This window comes from Carassius auratus, chromosome 34, assembly GCF_003368295.1.
Source record: "Carassius auratus strain Wakin chromosome 34, ASM336829v1, whole genome shotgun sequence".
NCBI classification, from domain to species: Eukaryota; Metazoa; Chordata; class Actinopteri; order Cypriniformes; family Cyprinidae; genus Carassius; species Carassius auratus.
In genome coordinates, this window is record NC_039276.1 from 10526146 (window position 1) to 10541063 (window position 14918).

The following is a 14918-nucleotide window of genomic DNA, read 5'->3' on the forward strand; positions in this document are numbered from 1 at the left end:
CCTGCATGACTTGCATCTGTGCAACACAAAAGGAGAATTTTCTTCACTCTTCTCTTTCTGACACAAAAATTATTGATTTAACATTGACCTGACTTACAGCCTGCACTAGGTTTTTGTTGACGTAGCTTGAGATTTCTCATGGTTAGGTATTCCAGTTCAGTTTTCAAGGAAAGTGATATTTAAGTCTGAAACAAAAGTACAGTTCAGTATAAAATTGCAACATAATAAATTTTTAAGCAGGATCCAGGTCAGTTGAAAGGACTGCAGCACTGATAAGGCATTTGTGTGTGCATGCTTTTAGAGTCACGTCTGTGCTTCTCTGAATAGCAACACATTGACTAATGGAACAAAGCCCATTTAAGGCTGTTCATGAGAGATTCAGAAACCTTCCTCAGAAGAATATTGACTCAGATGTGTTTCTATCACATTATAATCTGCCCCTGTCGTTAAAAATGGAGATCACTATAACAAATGTTGTCAGTGTGTGAATTCATTATGCATTCCAATTCAGCCAAGAGAACAAATCCTTGGGAGCAAGCTACTGTAAGAAATCCTCTGTAAAAAAACTGCACTGTAGTAAGTTGACCAACCGGGATTTTCCATGTAACTGCTGAAAGCGGCAGTCCAGAGGAAAAGGCTCAGATTAAGGATGGGCATTAGTCTAAGCAGCTTGCCTGGTATTAGCATTCAATGGATGTACCTTATAGAAATCCCATCTATCTCATGAATTGTAAGGGGCAGTGATTTGTGTCTCTCCCTCCAGCTTATTCTGTCGCTGTCTCTTTTTGTCAAGGTTAAAGTTTTTTTTTTTTTTTATGTGTGTGTTTTATATGTAGGGGTTTGTGTGGGTGTCCCGAAGGCTTTTGTTAGGATTTTAGGTGGGTGTGTTCTTACATTATATTATTTGGTTCCGACCAGCGCAAGAAACAGGCCACAGCATGTGGTGTGTGGGAGCAAATACACTGCGGACGATATAGTGAAGGGACGTTCCCTGTGTGCCAACTTCTCCTTCGGGGTATTCTCACTTTCTCACAGCCTTTCTGAAAGTCTGTCATCTTGTTTGAATAGTTCACATGGTACTGCAGGCTATAGGTAGGCTACTTTCTACCCTTGGGCTTTAGTTTGAGATTATAGCATTTGGGTTTTATCAGAGAGAAAGATGGGGAAAAAGTGGTTCAGCATAATATGAAACAAACAATGTAGTCCAGTTTACATATTGAAATGACTCTTTTGAGCTGTTTGCTAAACTGAAAACATATACAGCATAAGAAGCGTCCAATTCACAAACAACTCTTGTCCATTTTTTACTTCAACTGAACTGAAAATGATAACATTCCAGGGGTTTCTCAAGGCTATACACTTTTGGCCCATTTTGTGTGCTTGGAGGTCCCTTGGGTTTCCACGGAGATTACTTTCAGAGTCCTTTCCTCCTCTCTCTCACGGACTAGAAAAAAGAGGGCTTTCCAGGCAGAGAATCAGCTCATTTAAATTCACAGTCTGTGCCCAGGCTTCCTCGGATGAGCTTTTTTTTTTTTGCTCCACTGCTGACAAGACACTTCTGAGTGTTGCATACTTAAAACCGGATCAAAGGACAGGCAGAGATGTGAGCTGAATTTTTAACTGTCGTTCAGGGAGCAGCTCTGTCTATATCCATTTCTTTGAAGCACATCCTGGCATTTCCCATCCCTCTGGTGGGAGTAATGGCATGTGATGAGTTGTGTTCTTTTCTGTCATTTAAACTCTCTCCCAGTGTTATGAGAAATTCACTCTGCTATCACTGTTCAGGGTGTCAGTGATGAGCCAAATTTGAAGTGGTGTACATCACCGAGCAATGCTCTTCTCGAAACAACGGAACACATGTCCACGGTGACTATAAACCAATGACATTTTCAGTACAAAAAAAGCCCCCACAATTTCAGTAATGTCATGAAACCTTTTATCACTCTCAGAATTCCACACTTCTTTCCAGTCTAACTGAAAATTATCTTAGGAAGTCACAATGCTACTTTACACTTCTGAAGGCGTTAAAGTTTTCATGTAAGACAGAACTCCCAGTGTTCACACATACTGAGCATCTTAAAATGGGGTCATGTGTCAGTATAAAAAAAAAAAAGATAGATTTGTACATTTTCAGAGTGAAATATGTGTTGCTCAGCTCTGCAAAACATTTAGGATTGCCAAGACTGTAGTAGGCTAATTGCTGTGCAGCTGCTAAGGTGTTTTCAGTGGTTACGAGATTGTAAATCCAATCAATAAGAAATATAACTGCAGAACTCTGAAGTTGAAATCCCTAACCCTATATGAACACCAATAATTATTAACAGTTATTAAATAATGATAACTTATATAAAATAAATCATGTTTGTGTGTATGTGTAGAACATATTATGCATTATTTTATACTGGTATTTTTGACCCAAGATAAAATGGCTGTAATTTAAAGAATAAATACGGTTATTTACAGGGAAGCGTCCTTGCTCATTTGACTACATTAGGATACATTTGACATTCTCACCTTTCTAATGAGATTTGTTGTTGATATTTAAATGTCAGGCTTAATGGCAAAACCCTCAAGCTCAAACAGACTTGTATTGATTTGCTAGATCCCCTTTGTTCTTGTCTAACTTATCCGCAATTTGATTTAACACAGGTGCTCGTCTTACATCAGCTTTTAGCTTGATTTAAACACTGACTCGTCTCTTTTATCTTTTTCATACAACAGAATAACACTGGCTTGCACATACAGGCTGTACAAATCAGTTTCTGCATTTTACTTAAAGTGAGATAATCAGTTTGATATAATCTTTGCAAAACAGTCAAACTGCGCTCATTTTTAGAGTTTATTTTGCATAAAATTTTTATAGAAAAATAAGCACAGATACAAAATGTAGAAAACTTTGTTAACAACTTTGTTAACATATAATTTCCACTTGTTGTGTGTTTAATTCAGCAGGTCATATTCATTTAACATCTTGGAAAGGAAATATGGTTATTTTGTGCTTTTAATGTTTTGTGTAAACATGTCTTCACTTTTGTCTTATTAAATCATGACTCAAATTAAATATATTAAAATCATGATATTAAATCTGGTTTGTTAATCACATTGGAAGTAAAAGGTAAAGTTGAGTGCACTGCATTGTGGGCTACAAAATCCCACATAGTGTCCTTTGCATGTGTACTGAATATTTTGCCAAATGTAGTAGGTCCTTCCACACAGACAGAAGTGCACATTAAACAAACAGCATTCAAAATAGTATGAGGAATATGTCATACAGAAAATACAAATGTTTTTAGGCAAAATATTACCAGAATTACAATAATATTGCTTAAGTGTTGTTGTTTATGACTCAGAATAGCTGTCTATAAATTTGTAGCAGAAGAAAAAAAAAACTATCATGAAAATGAGAGCATGAGATTGTTTTCTTTAAATGTCTCTCTTTTATTATCCAATAATTCCCTCGATAGAGAGAAAGTCATTCTCTGCCATTTAAGCAGAAAACTAATTTCTCATTTTCCTTGAATTTTGTTCAAGTCTGCTTTATTAACCTAAATCATTACAGTACAGCATGGTGAGATTTCTCTGTAAAACACCACATTCTCCACCACATTCAGCATCTTCATCAATGTCGACGTCTTCTCAGAGCGGTGACATTTCACAAAGCCGATTAAACCCAGATGACAACACTAACCAAAAATCATTACTATGTCCTGAATTAAATTAAGCTCTCTCTTCCACCCCAACAGTGTGAAACAGTTTGATTTAAACAAAGCAGTAAATCTCCTGTTTTCCTCTTGACTCGGCGCATATGATGTTAAGTCCAATTTACAACTTCTGTCATCACAACAACTAATAAAAGCCAGATTGCCCTAAAGCCTTCCATAGTGATACAAACGATCGACTTGTTTATTTGGTGTCTATGTCTGCTGTTACATTTTTTGAAGTAAGATGTAGTTCTTCTTTTCTCATTGCTCCTCCGGGCTTTAGTAAATTTGTATTTCTTATTCCCTGCCACCGCTATCTCATCCATCTCTTTCCCTTTGATGATGTGTGGACAACATCAGAGTGCTGCATTTGTATAAAACAGAAGTTGCAGTCATCTCATGTTATTTTTTTTAAAGGCCAGCTCTCCATTCTTTTTGATTTTGAATGTATTGTATCATATGGCATTTACTAGAACGGACATTCATCTTTTCATGTTTCATTCATCTTGTCAGCTAATGTTCATAGAAGACCAGGTGGAGGACAGTGTGGGAGGCTGGAGTTGGCTCATATTTATGTAGCAGTTAATTAGTTCTACATCAAAAGTGCTGCTTCTGAATTACACATCTGTTCTCTTATGATCTTTGAGCTGTGCTGTTCGCATGGGTGCCTCCACATTATCCTCTTGGTAAACTTGAGCAAAATAGTTTATTTCAGCTCATCATCATTAAAAGTTCAAGGTGAAAGATTGTTATTTAAAAATTTGCCTCTGAAGCCTCAGAGGAGAATGCCTCAGCTGGCTGAACAGCAATTGTTTGGGGCAGATCCTACTAATAATGTTATCTGTGACTATAGACCCTATAAATGGGGCCGTGTCATTGACAGCCAGGCAGGGAAATGCACTGTTACCTTGGCTGAATGTGCAATGGGTTTGCTATGGAGTCTCATACGTTCAGAAGGAGAAAGCATGTAGGTATGTGCACACTCTCATCCTGATGACAATGCAGTTGTTGTTTTTTAAACGAATACAGTAATCACTTGTGTGTGCAAGTTGATTTAGAATTTAAATGCTTGTTCCCTATTTGGTCTGTCTTTTTGCCCTGGGTTTTTGCTGTGTGGTCCGTTTGTCATCTGAACGCTTCCTTTTATTGAAGTGAATGATCCATTTCTGTATTAATCTCATTACTGAGACTTTTGTGTGTGTGTGTGTATATATATATATTTTAGTTTGTACAACAGATTCGTTGATTACTTTTTTAATTTTGCATAACCTGTTGTTATGTGATGTTAGAGTGTAATACCTCTGTTAAGGCTTTAATACGTTACTGCTTGTCTTTGTTTTTTTATTTTTGCATATACAAACAGCTTTCATATATAAGCTATTCAGAAAGTCATTTTGATTCATACATTTTCAAATATAGTAACATTTAAATGCAAATGAATTATAGATGTCTTTATGTTAATGGCTTAGTCATGAAACCTAGTGATCTGTCTGTGCTATTGTAAAAGGAGACATAGTTAAGCTGACAGTGTCCGCTGCTGGCGGCTGCACAAACTGCAGTGGCTGCTCCACCGGCAATGATGCAGTCAGTTTATGCTCTCAGTATTTTAGCAATCTAGAATATTTGTGTTGGTATGGTTTATTAAGGTATGCTAATAGTAATTTTTCCCCATTTTAATGCAAAGTGGCTTTTGCGAAAGTCTATACATGTAATCTATATATTGTTAGATTGAATTGCATGTTCCATATATTTTTGTATTTTCTCTTTAATCTGCTCAAGCAGTGACTGGTCTGGAAATACCACTCCAGAGTTATATTGCTTCTTTGGGTGGAAGGGGTTGAAAACAGCAGGGGGATGAATGACTGAATATTTCATTGCAGGGACAAACAGCAGATGGCCCTCTTGAGTTTTTCTTTTTTTAATTCCTCCTCTGTGATTGTGTTTCTCTGGTGATATTAATCTAAATGAGAAAATACTCTGTGTTATTGGGGCATGATATTAAACTAGCACCCCAGCCCTTATCGCAACACTCATTACCATATGATTAAAGAAACAGGCGACAGATAAATGTATGCCTATAGCAAAAAACAGGTACTCATCCATGCAATGCGTTACATAGGTGTGTTTGTCTAAGCACTGGGGGTCTCAATAGCACCTCAGAGGTGTGATGCATTTCTACTTCATTTCGATCTTGTGGGGCGTGTCGGTGGAGTTGAGTGAAATGCATTTCCTAGACATTCAATTCTTATGCTTTCTGTCTCCAAAAAACAAAAACAAACAATAAATAAACATAAATAAAATAAACACATTGCTTGATTGTCGTTAATACACTTTAAAATACGTTTTTTTTTTAATTCGAATAGCATCTGAATGTCTATAGCCTATGTGTGTGTGTGTGTGTGTGTGTGTGTGTGTGTGTGTGTGTATATATATATATATATATATATATATATATATATATATATATATATATATATATATATATATATATATATATATACACACTTATTTGGCACCTACCAACTAGCCTCTAGAAACATTATTTGATAAATTCTACTAGATACATTTGGAAAATATTTAAATGTTGTCATCGGTTCTTATCAGAAAATACATGATCTATATTGACATTAACTGAAGGGTGTTTTTTTACGTTTTGGAAACGATGGCAAAGGAGGGGTTTGTCCTTAAGACTTGTTGATGATCTGTGAGGCTGAGGCGGGAAGCGCGTGGCCGTCAAGACTTGTTGATGCCGTTGATCTGTGAGGCTGAGGCGGGAAGCGCGTGCGTCTCACACGCTCCAAACGGTTGGAGACGCTAAATGAGCTCGAACTGGAGGATGAAGAGGAGCATTTCTTGAATACGTTTTCTTTCCTTGCTAACGTTAGCACTTATGCTGCGCATTTGTATGCTCCCGCTTCAGGCAAATACTTTTTATTTGAGTTTATTTATTTGTTCGTTCTTGTCACACCAAGTAGACGTAATCCTCACCGGAGCAGCTCGGTGTTGCTTACATTCTCTCCTGCTACTTTAGAAAAGGGGGAAAAAACGCACATCGCTACTGAAAAACCACGCGACCTAGAACATGAGACTGAATGGGGAGTGAACGTCTGAGGAGATCCCTTATCAACAAGAAACACCTTAGTTCAAACTTACCTCAATTCACCGTCGTTGCGCCGTCGGTTATTCTCAAGATGAGTGGACGTTTGAACGGAACTGGCGTGGATATCTGCTAAACTTGGTAAATATGTGAGACATTTTAATATGTGTAGTCGCAGGGCTCCACCTGGGAGACGAAGGTGGTCGCGTTTCTCCGCTTGACAGCTCAGAACGAAAAACGCGTTGTTTGTTCAGACTCCGGGAGTGGATGTCGCTGGCCAGGGTGCTGAATTTCACCAGGACCGGGTCAGACATAAAGGAAGGAAAGTGACGGATCAGTGAGACGCTCAGGCGTGCCTTGAATATATTTTCATATTCTACAATCTGGAGGAGCCGGACAACTCATATGATAATCATTTTCCGAAAAGCGTTGTGAAATCAGGAATGAAAAGTAACCTGCGAGCCGCGTGACTCCGAAATGAAAATTGGACAACATGTGAAATACGGACAGTTGAGTAACACTTCACCTTTGTATTCATTATGCAAATCCATTTTCTTATTTCGCCACTGGTGATGTGTGGATATCTTTGATCATCATCCGTGCATTTCAGAGGGCAGAGCACACAAACAGTCGCAAAAATGGGACAATAATTGAGACCGATCGGGCGGTTTGTTGTTGTTCTCTGTGCGTGTGTGTAAGGGGTTCAACAGCCCTGTTTTTGAGACATGGCAGCGGCGATTGCCAGCGGTTTGATCCGCCAGAAGAGACAGGCACGGGAGCAGCATATAGACCGACCATCCACCAACAGAAGGAGAAAAAGCCCCAATAAGAATAAAGGGCTTTGCAATGGGAATCTGGTCGACATCTTCTCCAAAGTGCGAATCTTCGGCCTCAGGAAACGCAGACTACGACGACAAGGTGTGGGAAGTTCTGTACACGAACCATAATTGTGCACATAAGAAGTATATGCTATGTTTAATGTCTTGAGATAATAACGCCCTCATTTCATTTTCACATTCAGCTTTGACAACAAGGGCATGGAGCTGCAATCTTGACCAGAATAGTTAACAGGGTTTTTAAGACTTATTTTGCGTCTTGACAGATTTCATTGACCGACTGTTTTTATTTCCATCAGTTTGCAAATCTGTCATTTTTTTAACACAAATTATTAAGTCAGTAATAAGACAAGTAAGTAATGAAACCACGTATTCAACTTAAATATATGTACGTCATACTCTCAAAATAATTCTCAAAACAATTCTCCACAGTTTCTGAAGGCCACGTATATCACAGCTAGATGTTGTTTTGATTCAAACTAGATGTATATGCATTGTTTGTAATATTCTGAGATTTGGCAATCTGAATCTTTTCTGTACCCTCGGGAGGTGTTGATGTTGAATTATTTGCACGTTTCATGAATGCAATTGAAGGAAAAAAAGCTGTCACATCATCAGTAAACAACATCCAATGACAGCTATCTTAATAGAAATGGCAATGACATAATATTCAGTTTAGGTAAGATTAAAATAAAAACATGCTTTCTGTCACCCGAACAGTAATGTAGACTTTTTTTAGATGAAAAATTAAATTATGATGGGACCTACTGTAAAGATTAATTATTCTAAATGTAAGTATTTTTTACAAAAAAAAAAAGATTTATTTTTCATACATCACATTTATATAGCAATTAAATATTTTCTAGTACGTAGGGTTGCTTTACAGAAAATCAGAAAATGATTAGCAGTTTTTCAGGAGACAATCTTAAAAATTGACAGTTAGCTCAGGACAATCGTATATTGTTGAGTTAGTATGTTAATGTTTTATCACAAGGGATATACACATTTTTAGAACCAGAAAATATATGTGTGTTGTGTGTGCATTTTTGGTTTGCAAACAGAAATTATATATATATATATATATATATATATATATATATATATATATATATATATATATATATATATATATATAACCTTGTAGGCTGGCACCTTATCCAATAGTTGAGCTACAGTCTGATAAAACTATAATAGAGGTGGCGATTTGGCATACTGTATATCATGGTACCTATCAGAAATGTCCAGAGGGGAATCTTGCACAAATAAGTAGTGAGTAAAAGATGTAGCTGTTGCCAGGAGAAAATGAGAGTGATGAATTAGGCCTGCAACGTCTCGGTTAACGTGCACCTGTGACGGCCATCTTATTACAGATGGCGAACAGCTCATGGCCTCCCTTTACAATCCCAGTGTTAACTTTTTTTGGGGGAAAGCATCTTCTTACAAGGCATTTATGTTAAGTTTACCAAAATTATCACTATTTACAATTAAAATGAAAATAAGGTTTCTTTCAGCATTAAGAACATTTAAGAACATTCTGAGTAGACTTTTAACATAGCCTCGCATCATACAAGGCAGTGAGATGCTACATTCGTCTCCATTTTAACTCTGACATTTGTCGAGACATGCAGACAAAATAAATATTCCCCTGAGTATTAAAAAGCAAGTACAGACCATGAACTCAGACATTTTGCCTTGTGGCAGTGTGTTAAAAGAAATCAGAGAAGATGGTAGTTAAAAAAGAAAAGAAAAAAGACCTTGCTCAAGCGTATTTTCTGTGTCCTTTAGGTTTGTCAAATGTATAGCAAGATGAGCAATGTTGTTGATCATCATGGCAAAATTTATTTGCTAAAAGAAATGTACTGTTTTGGAGTGCTAGTGTGGAATTCAAGCCTGTGATTTATAATTTGTCCAGCACACCAATCAAAAACATTAAACAAGGAACAGTTCTTATATACTGTTTCATACGGATATATCTGACTTTCTAGACTCTCAAACAGAATGCTATTATTGATAAGGCATTAGCGTATCCAGATCATTACAGAGATTTGCGTCAAGTTGCATTGATTGAACATTATCATGCTAATAGTGACTTCTATAAATGTATAAATAACACTAGTGGTAGACCCAAGAAACCTTTTAATTTAGGTGCTCACTCACTGTACATTTTATTTGTCATTATTGTTTCGTAGGAGAACGCTGGTAATATATATGTGTGCAAGAGAACATGAATGTCTTAATATTTTCAAGCAAAGATTTTCCAACACAAAGTCTTGTTTTATTTTGTATGATACCATTTCAATTTGAAAAGAATGGACACAGGCTGTTGACATTAAATGCCCAGTCCATGCTGTCAGCTGTGACCAAAATCTTAGCTAAAATGTGCATTATAAAGACTGACAGTTGTTGTTGCACAGTGTGTTTTAGCTTTTACCCGAGATCTCACTGGAGTCATATTGTACAATATAGCAAACAACGGTTGTAAAACTGCAAATGACCTTAGGCTGGCATATAGGTATCTCAGAATAAAGGTCAATTAATCAATTTGGCTCCTTATAGGTCAAATATAAAAATTGACTGACAGTTGGTATATTTGCCATTTTTAACCAACCATATCTGAATATATGAAAGACGCGATTCTAATAAAATGAGGAGTCTGAGTTGTTTGTTAATGTCCATGACCTCAGAAATAAAATCTGAAAAATATCTTCAGACATGAAAGGTCTCCATCAATCCGGTAAACACAAGTGCATCTTTCATTTTTTAAATCTCTTTGTTCAGAACAGAGAGGTTATCTGTTTGATTGCATCTCAGAGTGCTGCCATGTAGCAATTTTTACCCTTTTTACTCCACAGGACATTTTATGTCCTATGGCCATGAAAAAATAAATATTGTTGTAAAGTGATTGCTTACTAAAAGGCCCTGTTGCAAACTCAATTTATAAATTTAGTAGGTGAAAGGTTCTTATATGGCAAAAGGTATAACTCTAACCTTGTATTGAAGTTTCACTAAAAGCATGTAAGCCAGGAAGGGTGCAGAAATCATTAGCCGTCTTTATCAATCAAGCAATTGTTCTGCAGTATTTATTGTCTTTTTGTGTTTCTGCATTTATCCACTGTGAATGTTAAGTGTTCTGATGCTTATTATCTAGATAAGTGATAAATATAACAGATTCGTCCCGGCAAAACATGGTCCAACACGCTGTTAGGACGTTATGTTTTGTGTCCAATTAGAATACTCAGTGGAAATGAAGACCACCAGTAACGCTAGCTTTTAATCTCTCTCTAATGCTAAGTATCATTAAAAATTTTGATGAATCTTGCATACACTTAGTTTGTTCTGACTGAAAGTTCATAGCGCCTCCTTTAGTCTTGAGTGTAAGGTGGTGCTTGTCCTTGACTGTGTACATTTCTGAACTTGATGTCAATTCACATATAATGACTAAATTACTTTTCGGTTTTGCATGTTTAATTTTTGCCACATTCCATGATGTAGTGATATATGAAATGGTATCCACTGTCATTTAAAGCGGTTAGAAGAATAATGTGTGTGTGTGCACTGTGCATACTAGACATGTGCCATATTTGGTAATGCAATTCATCACGGTAATGAATATTCACAATTTTGTTATCATAGTCACTTCTAAATACTTGTTTCATATAATAATAATTACATATTACAAATTATTCAGAATTAGTTGCAAAGACTAAAGTCTCAAACCCAAAGAGATGTTCTTTATACAATTTAAGAGTCAACCAAGCCCTCCTAAAACATCTCATTTTAAACACCCCCCACATGTTTAAGTTATTGTTTGGGAAGATTTTCATAATGCCCCCCAAATATTCACGCAAAGAAAGAAGGCGTAACTTTGGTTCTTGCTGTAGTATTGTTGCTGCCGCCATGTTGTGGAGATGCTGTGATGACTGATTCCTGTGAGAGTAGCCAACAATGTCAGTGGCTGTTTCTATACTAGGGCTGTCACTTTTGGTTCGAAAATCGATTGCACAATCGATTGGACCAACCAAAAAAAGTTTCGAAAATGAAAATAGGGAATCGATTTTAACCAAATATGTACACTATTAATTTTAAAAGAATTAAGCAATTAAAAAATATAGATATAACAAACAAGCAGAAAAAGAAAATAAAGAATTCCGAAAGTGCAGTAAGCGCTGCGAAAGCTAGACAGAAAATACGCGATTTTACGCGCCTATAAGACCCAGTGACGTCGAAGAAACCTCTTATGCTGCGTTCACACCAAATGCAAATATAACGTCTGGCGTGAATGATTTCAATGTTAAGTCTATGTAAAGACACGTTTACGACCGTCTGGAGGTCTTGCGGCGCGGTAGACACGAATACGCCTCATTCCCGCATCTAGTTACAGGAGCAGGAATATGTGAAAGGAATATTGCCAGCTGACAGCGACCGGCTTTTGTGGTGGAAAATTGGCAGTAATACCCCCACCTTGCACAGCTGTACCTGAGTGTCCCTGGGACATCAGTACTGTCGGAGCACGTCTTCTCAACAGCTGGACATATAGTGAATAAAAAACGCTCTGCTCTGGACCCCGAAAATGTTGATCGACTTGTTTTCCTGTCCAATAAATTTGTAATGGCCCTAGCCTTTTTTGCGCATTTCATTATGCCTGCCTAGTGCTGCCTAGCCTAAGTGTCGGTTACGTTCAATAAAAATACACACATGGCCTGTTCTCAAGTCCATTTAAAGTTTCATTTTTTAAACAGTTGTTTGAAATGGATTGAATCATTATTTAAAATAATCTTGGAGATTTTTGAATTGCCTAAATCATAAATGCAGCCGAGTTGAAGCCTGCAGTGATGTTTTTCTTTTGTTATGGCAGCCGTCCCCTCTGCATATATATTTTTTCGAGAATGTTGCACTCCTGTTGCTGTTTTTTATTCTGCACGAAACTTCATGCCAATAAATAAGAAATATTGCTGACTCTCTTTACGTTCGTCCGTTATTTGACGTTGAAAAAGGAAACATCTTTTTTTAGACATGGAAAATCGATTTTACAATCGATTCAATGAACACGTATGTCTTAAAAATCGAAAACGATTTTTCACAAAAGTGACAGCCCTATTCTATACAGTGGGACAATAACAACTTTGCAGGGACAGTGTTGGCGCTTCTGACTCACTGTCTGTAAGTACGTTTACAAATGTAAAGAATTTGCCATTGATGATTCAAACGCTAGTTTTGAGCATTGTATAGTGCATATTGTATATTGTGTATATCTGCATATTTCGTGTGTTTCTCTTATTCTATTCGACCATAAGTGCCCTGTGAAGTGGACATCACCGGATATTCCACCTTGATTCCAGTTAACGAGTGTATATGTTCCATTCAAAGGGCATTAAAGTGTGCGGGACGTGAATTTAAATTGTATTTATTTAAAGAGATATATTATGTCACACTTATCTGTTTGTGGAGACAGTGCAGGCAGCAGCATAGTGCAAATCCATGAATTTTTGGAAGTGAAGTAAAAACACGGTTTTCCTTTGCTCAGTTCTCTCCACAGCGGGCTTAGGAACAACTTCCCCTAAAGTGGGTTAAGGAACTGATATCTCTGGAGTGGGCTCTCAGAATGGACTCAGGAGCTTCACTTTCAGTTCATACTCTGACCACAGACTATAGGATTTGGGACTTGAGAAGGAAGGACTGTAGACAGCACAGATTCTCCTCTTCCTCAACTTTCGATGAGTGGATACTATTTGTTTGACTCGGCCAATGGAATTGCAGAGAACTTCGTGGACTCAGCGGTGGCTGAAACTGACCTGGCAGACTTTGAAGTGACTGGGACAGGCTTAATTGACTGAAGGACAACAGTTGACTTGACTGACTCAGGAATAACAGGAGAACAGTCAGCGGATTCTGGAAAGACAGAGGTTTACTCTGCAGATTCAGAAGTAGCAGGAACTGACTTGACTGACAGAAAGATGCTGATGGTTGACTTGACTGGCTCTTGAATAACAGAAGTGGATGTGACTGGTTTGTGGATGACGGAAGTTGACTCAGACTAAGAGATGACTGGAAGCGACTTGACTGCCAACTTTGCCATCTCAGAAAAGACTGGAGTGGGTTTGGCTGGAACAGAAATATCAGTAGAACTCTTGGCTGCTTCTGGGAAGACAGAGGTTGATTCTGCAGACTCAGAAGTGGCTGGTACTGATTTAAATGTTTGGGAGATGACAGCAGTTGACTTAAATGGCTCATCCCTAATACATATACACATATTGTTGTATTCTTGCAATATCTTTCTCCTAATATATGATCAACATTTGTAGAAGAGAGCAGGAATTTCATAAAACTAGTAGTTCCAGTATGTATCCTTCCTGTGACTGTGAACAGTGTGAGTGTGCTTATGAAAGCTGGAAAAGCCCTTCTCCGATTCCTGAAAGTCTATAGTGGGTCAATCACATGTGGTTAAGTCTGCAGCTGGTGCTGTGTGCAGTGAGACATGCCCCCCCATCCCCGTCTGTCTGATGACAGCTACCTTCACCTGTCTATCTCCTTCTGTCTCTCTCTCTCCACCACACATACAAAACTGTGCACCTGCTTGCTAACCTTTTATCAGGATGGATGTTATGAACATCAATCTTCTTTAAAACTGAAGTAATTTTATCAATAGAGGGAGTGAGAGATGTATGTTCTGTATCATTAATGATGCCATTAATTGATATCCTGGATGGCATTTTTTTAGATCGATTTAGCTTTTTCTAATATGTAGAGACAAGTTTCAAAACTGGTCTTGTACCATTTGTGCTACAGTTATACTTAAAATCGGATTGCTTTTTGAAGAGATTTGTGCTATTACTTTTCCATGATTTTTCCTGGTGGACAATAAAACAGTTGAAAAAAGTCCCATAATAGATTACTTTAAAACAGGGAACTAAGCCATATCTAGAGACTAGAATATCATAGACACTTGAAGGTTGGCTCTTTTGACTTGGTCCAGCAACCAGCTGTATCACCATAACAAACATATTTCATAGCAAAATGCAAAACACGGAGCAAAGCAACCACATATCAATTCCTTGGGAACTACCCAGAACACCTTAGCAACTGCATAGTTACATGTTAAAAAAAGAGCCCGAACACTTGCTACAACCACATGTAGCAACATCCTGGCGTCTCATGGTGGTGAGTTTTGCATGGGCAAAACTTACCTACATTTTGTACAAATCTAATTTTCCTTACATCCCCTAAATATGGCAAGCTTACATTTGGGGATGCACTGTATATGGAACCGTAGCTCATGTCTATCTG

At 37.5% G+C, this 14918-nt stretch overlaps 1 protein-coding gene across 3 annotated transcripts in view; it reads left to right on the top strand.

Annotated features, from left to right (window-relative positions):
- The window catches only part of LOC113053157 (fibroblast growth factor 14), a 124179-nt gene that overhangs the window by 65917 nt on the left and 43344 nt on the right, over positions 1-14918 (top strand). The window contains exon 1 of one of the 3 annotated variants that reach the window (XM_026217939.1): positions 6429-7716. The exons of the other annotated variants lie outside the window; for them this stretch is intronic. Within the exon in view, the coding sequence (XP_026073724.1) occupies positions 7524-7716 (193 nt within the window). The 5' untranslated portion in view covers positions 6429-7523. Of the gene's footprint in view, positions 1-6428; positions 7717-14918 lie in introns of those variants that run through there. 3 annotated transcript variants of the gene reach the window in all.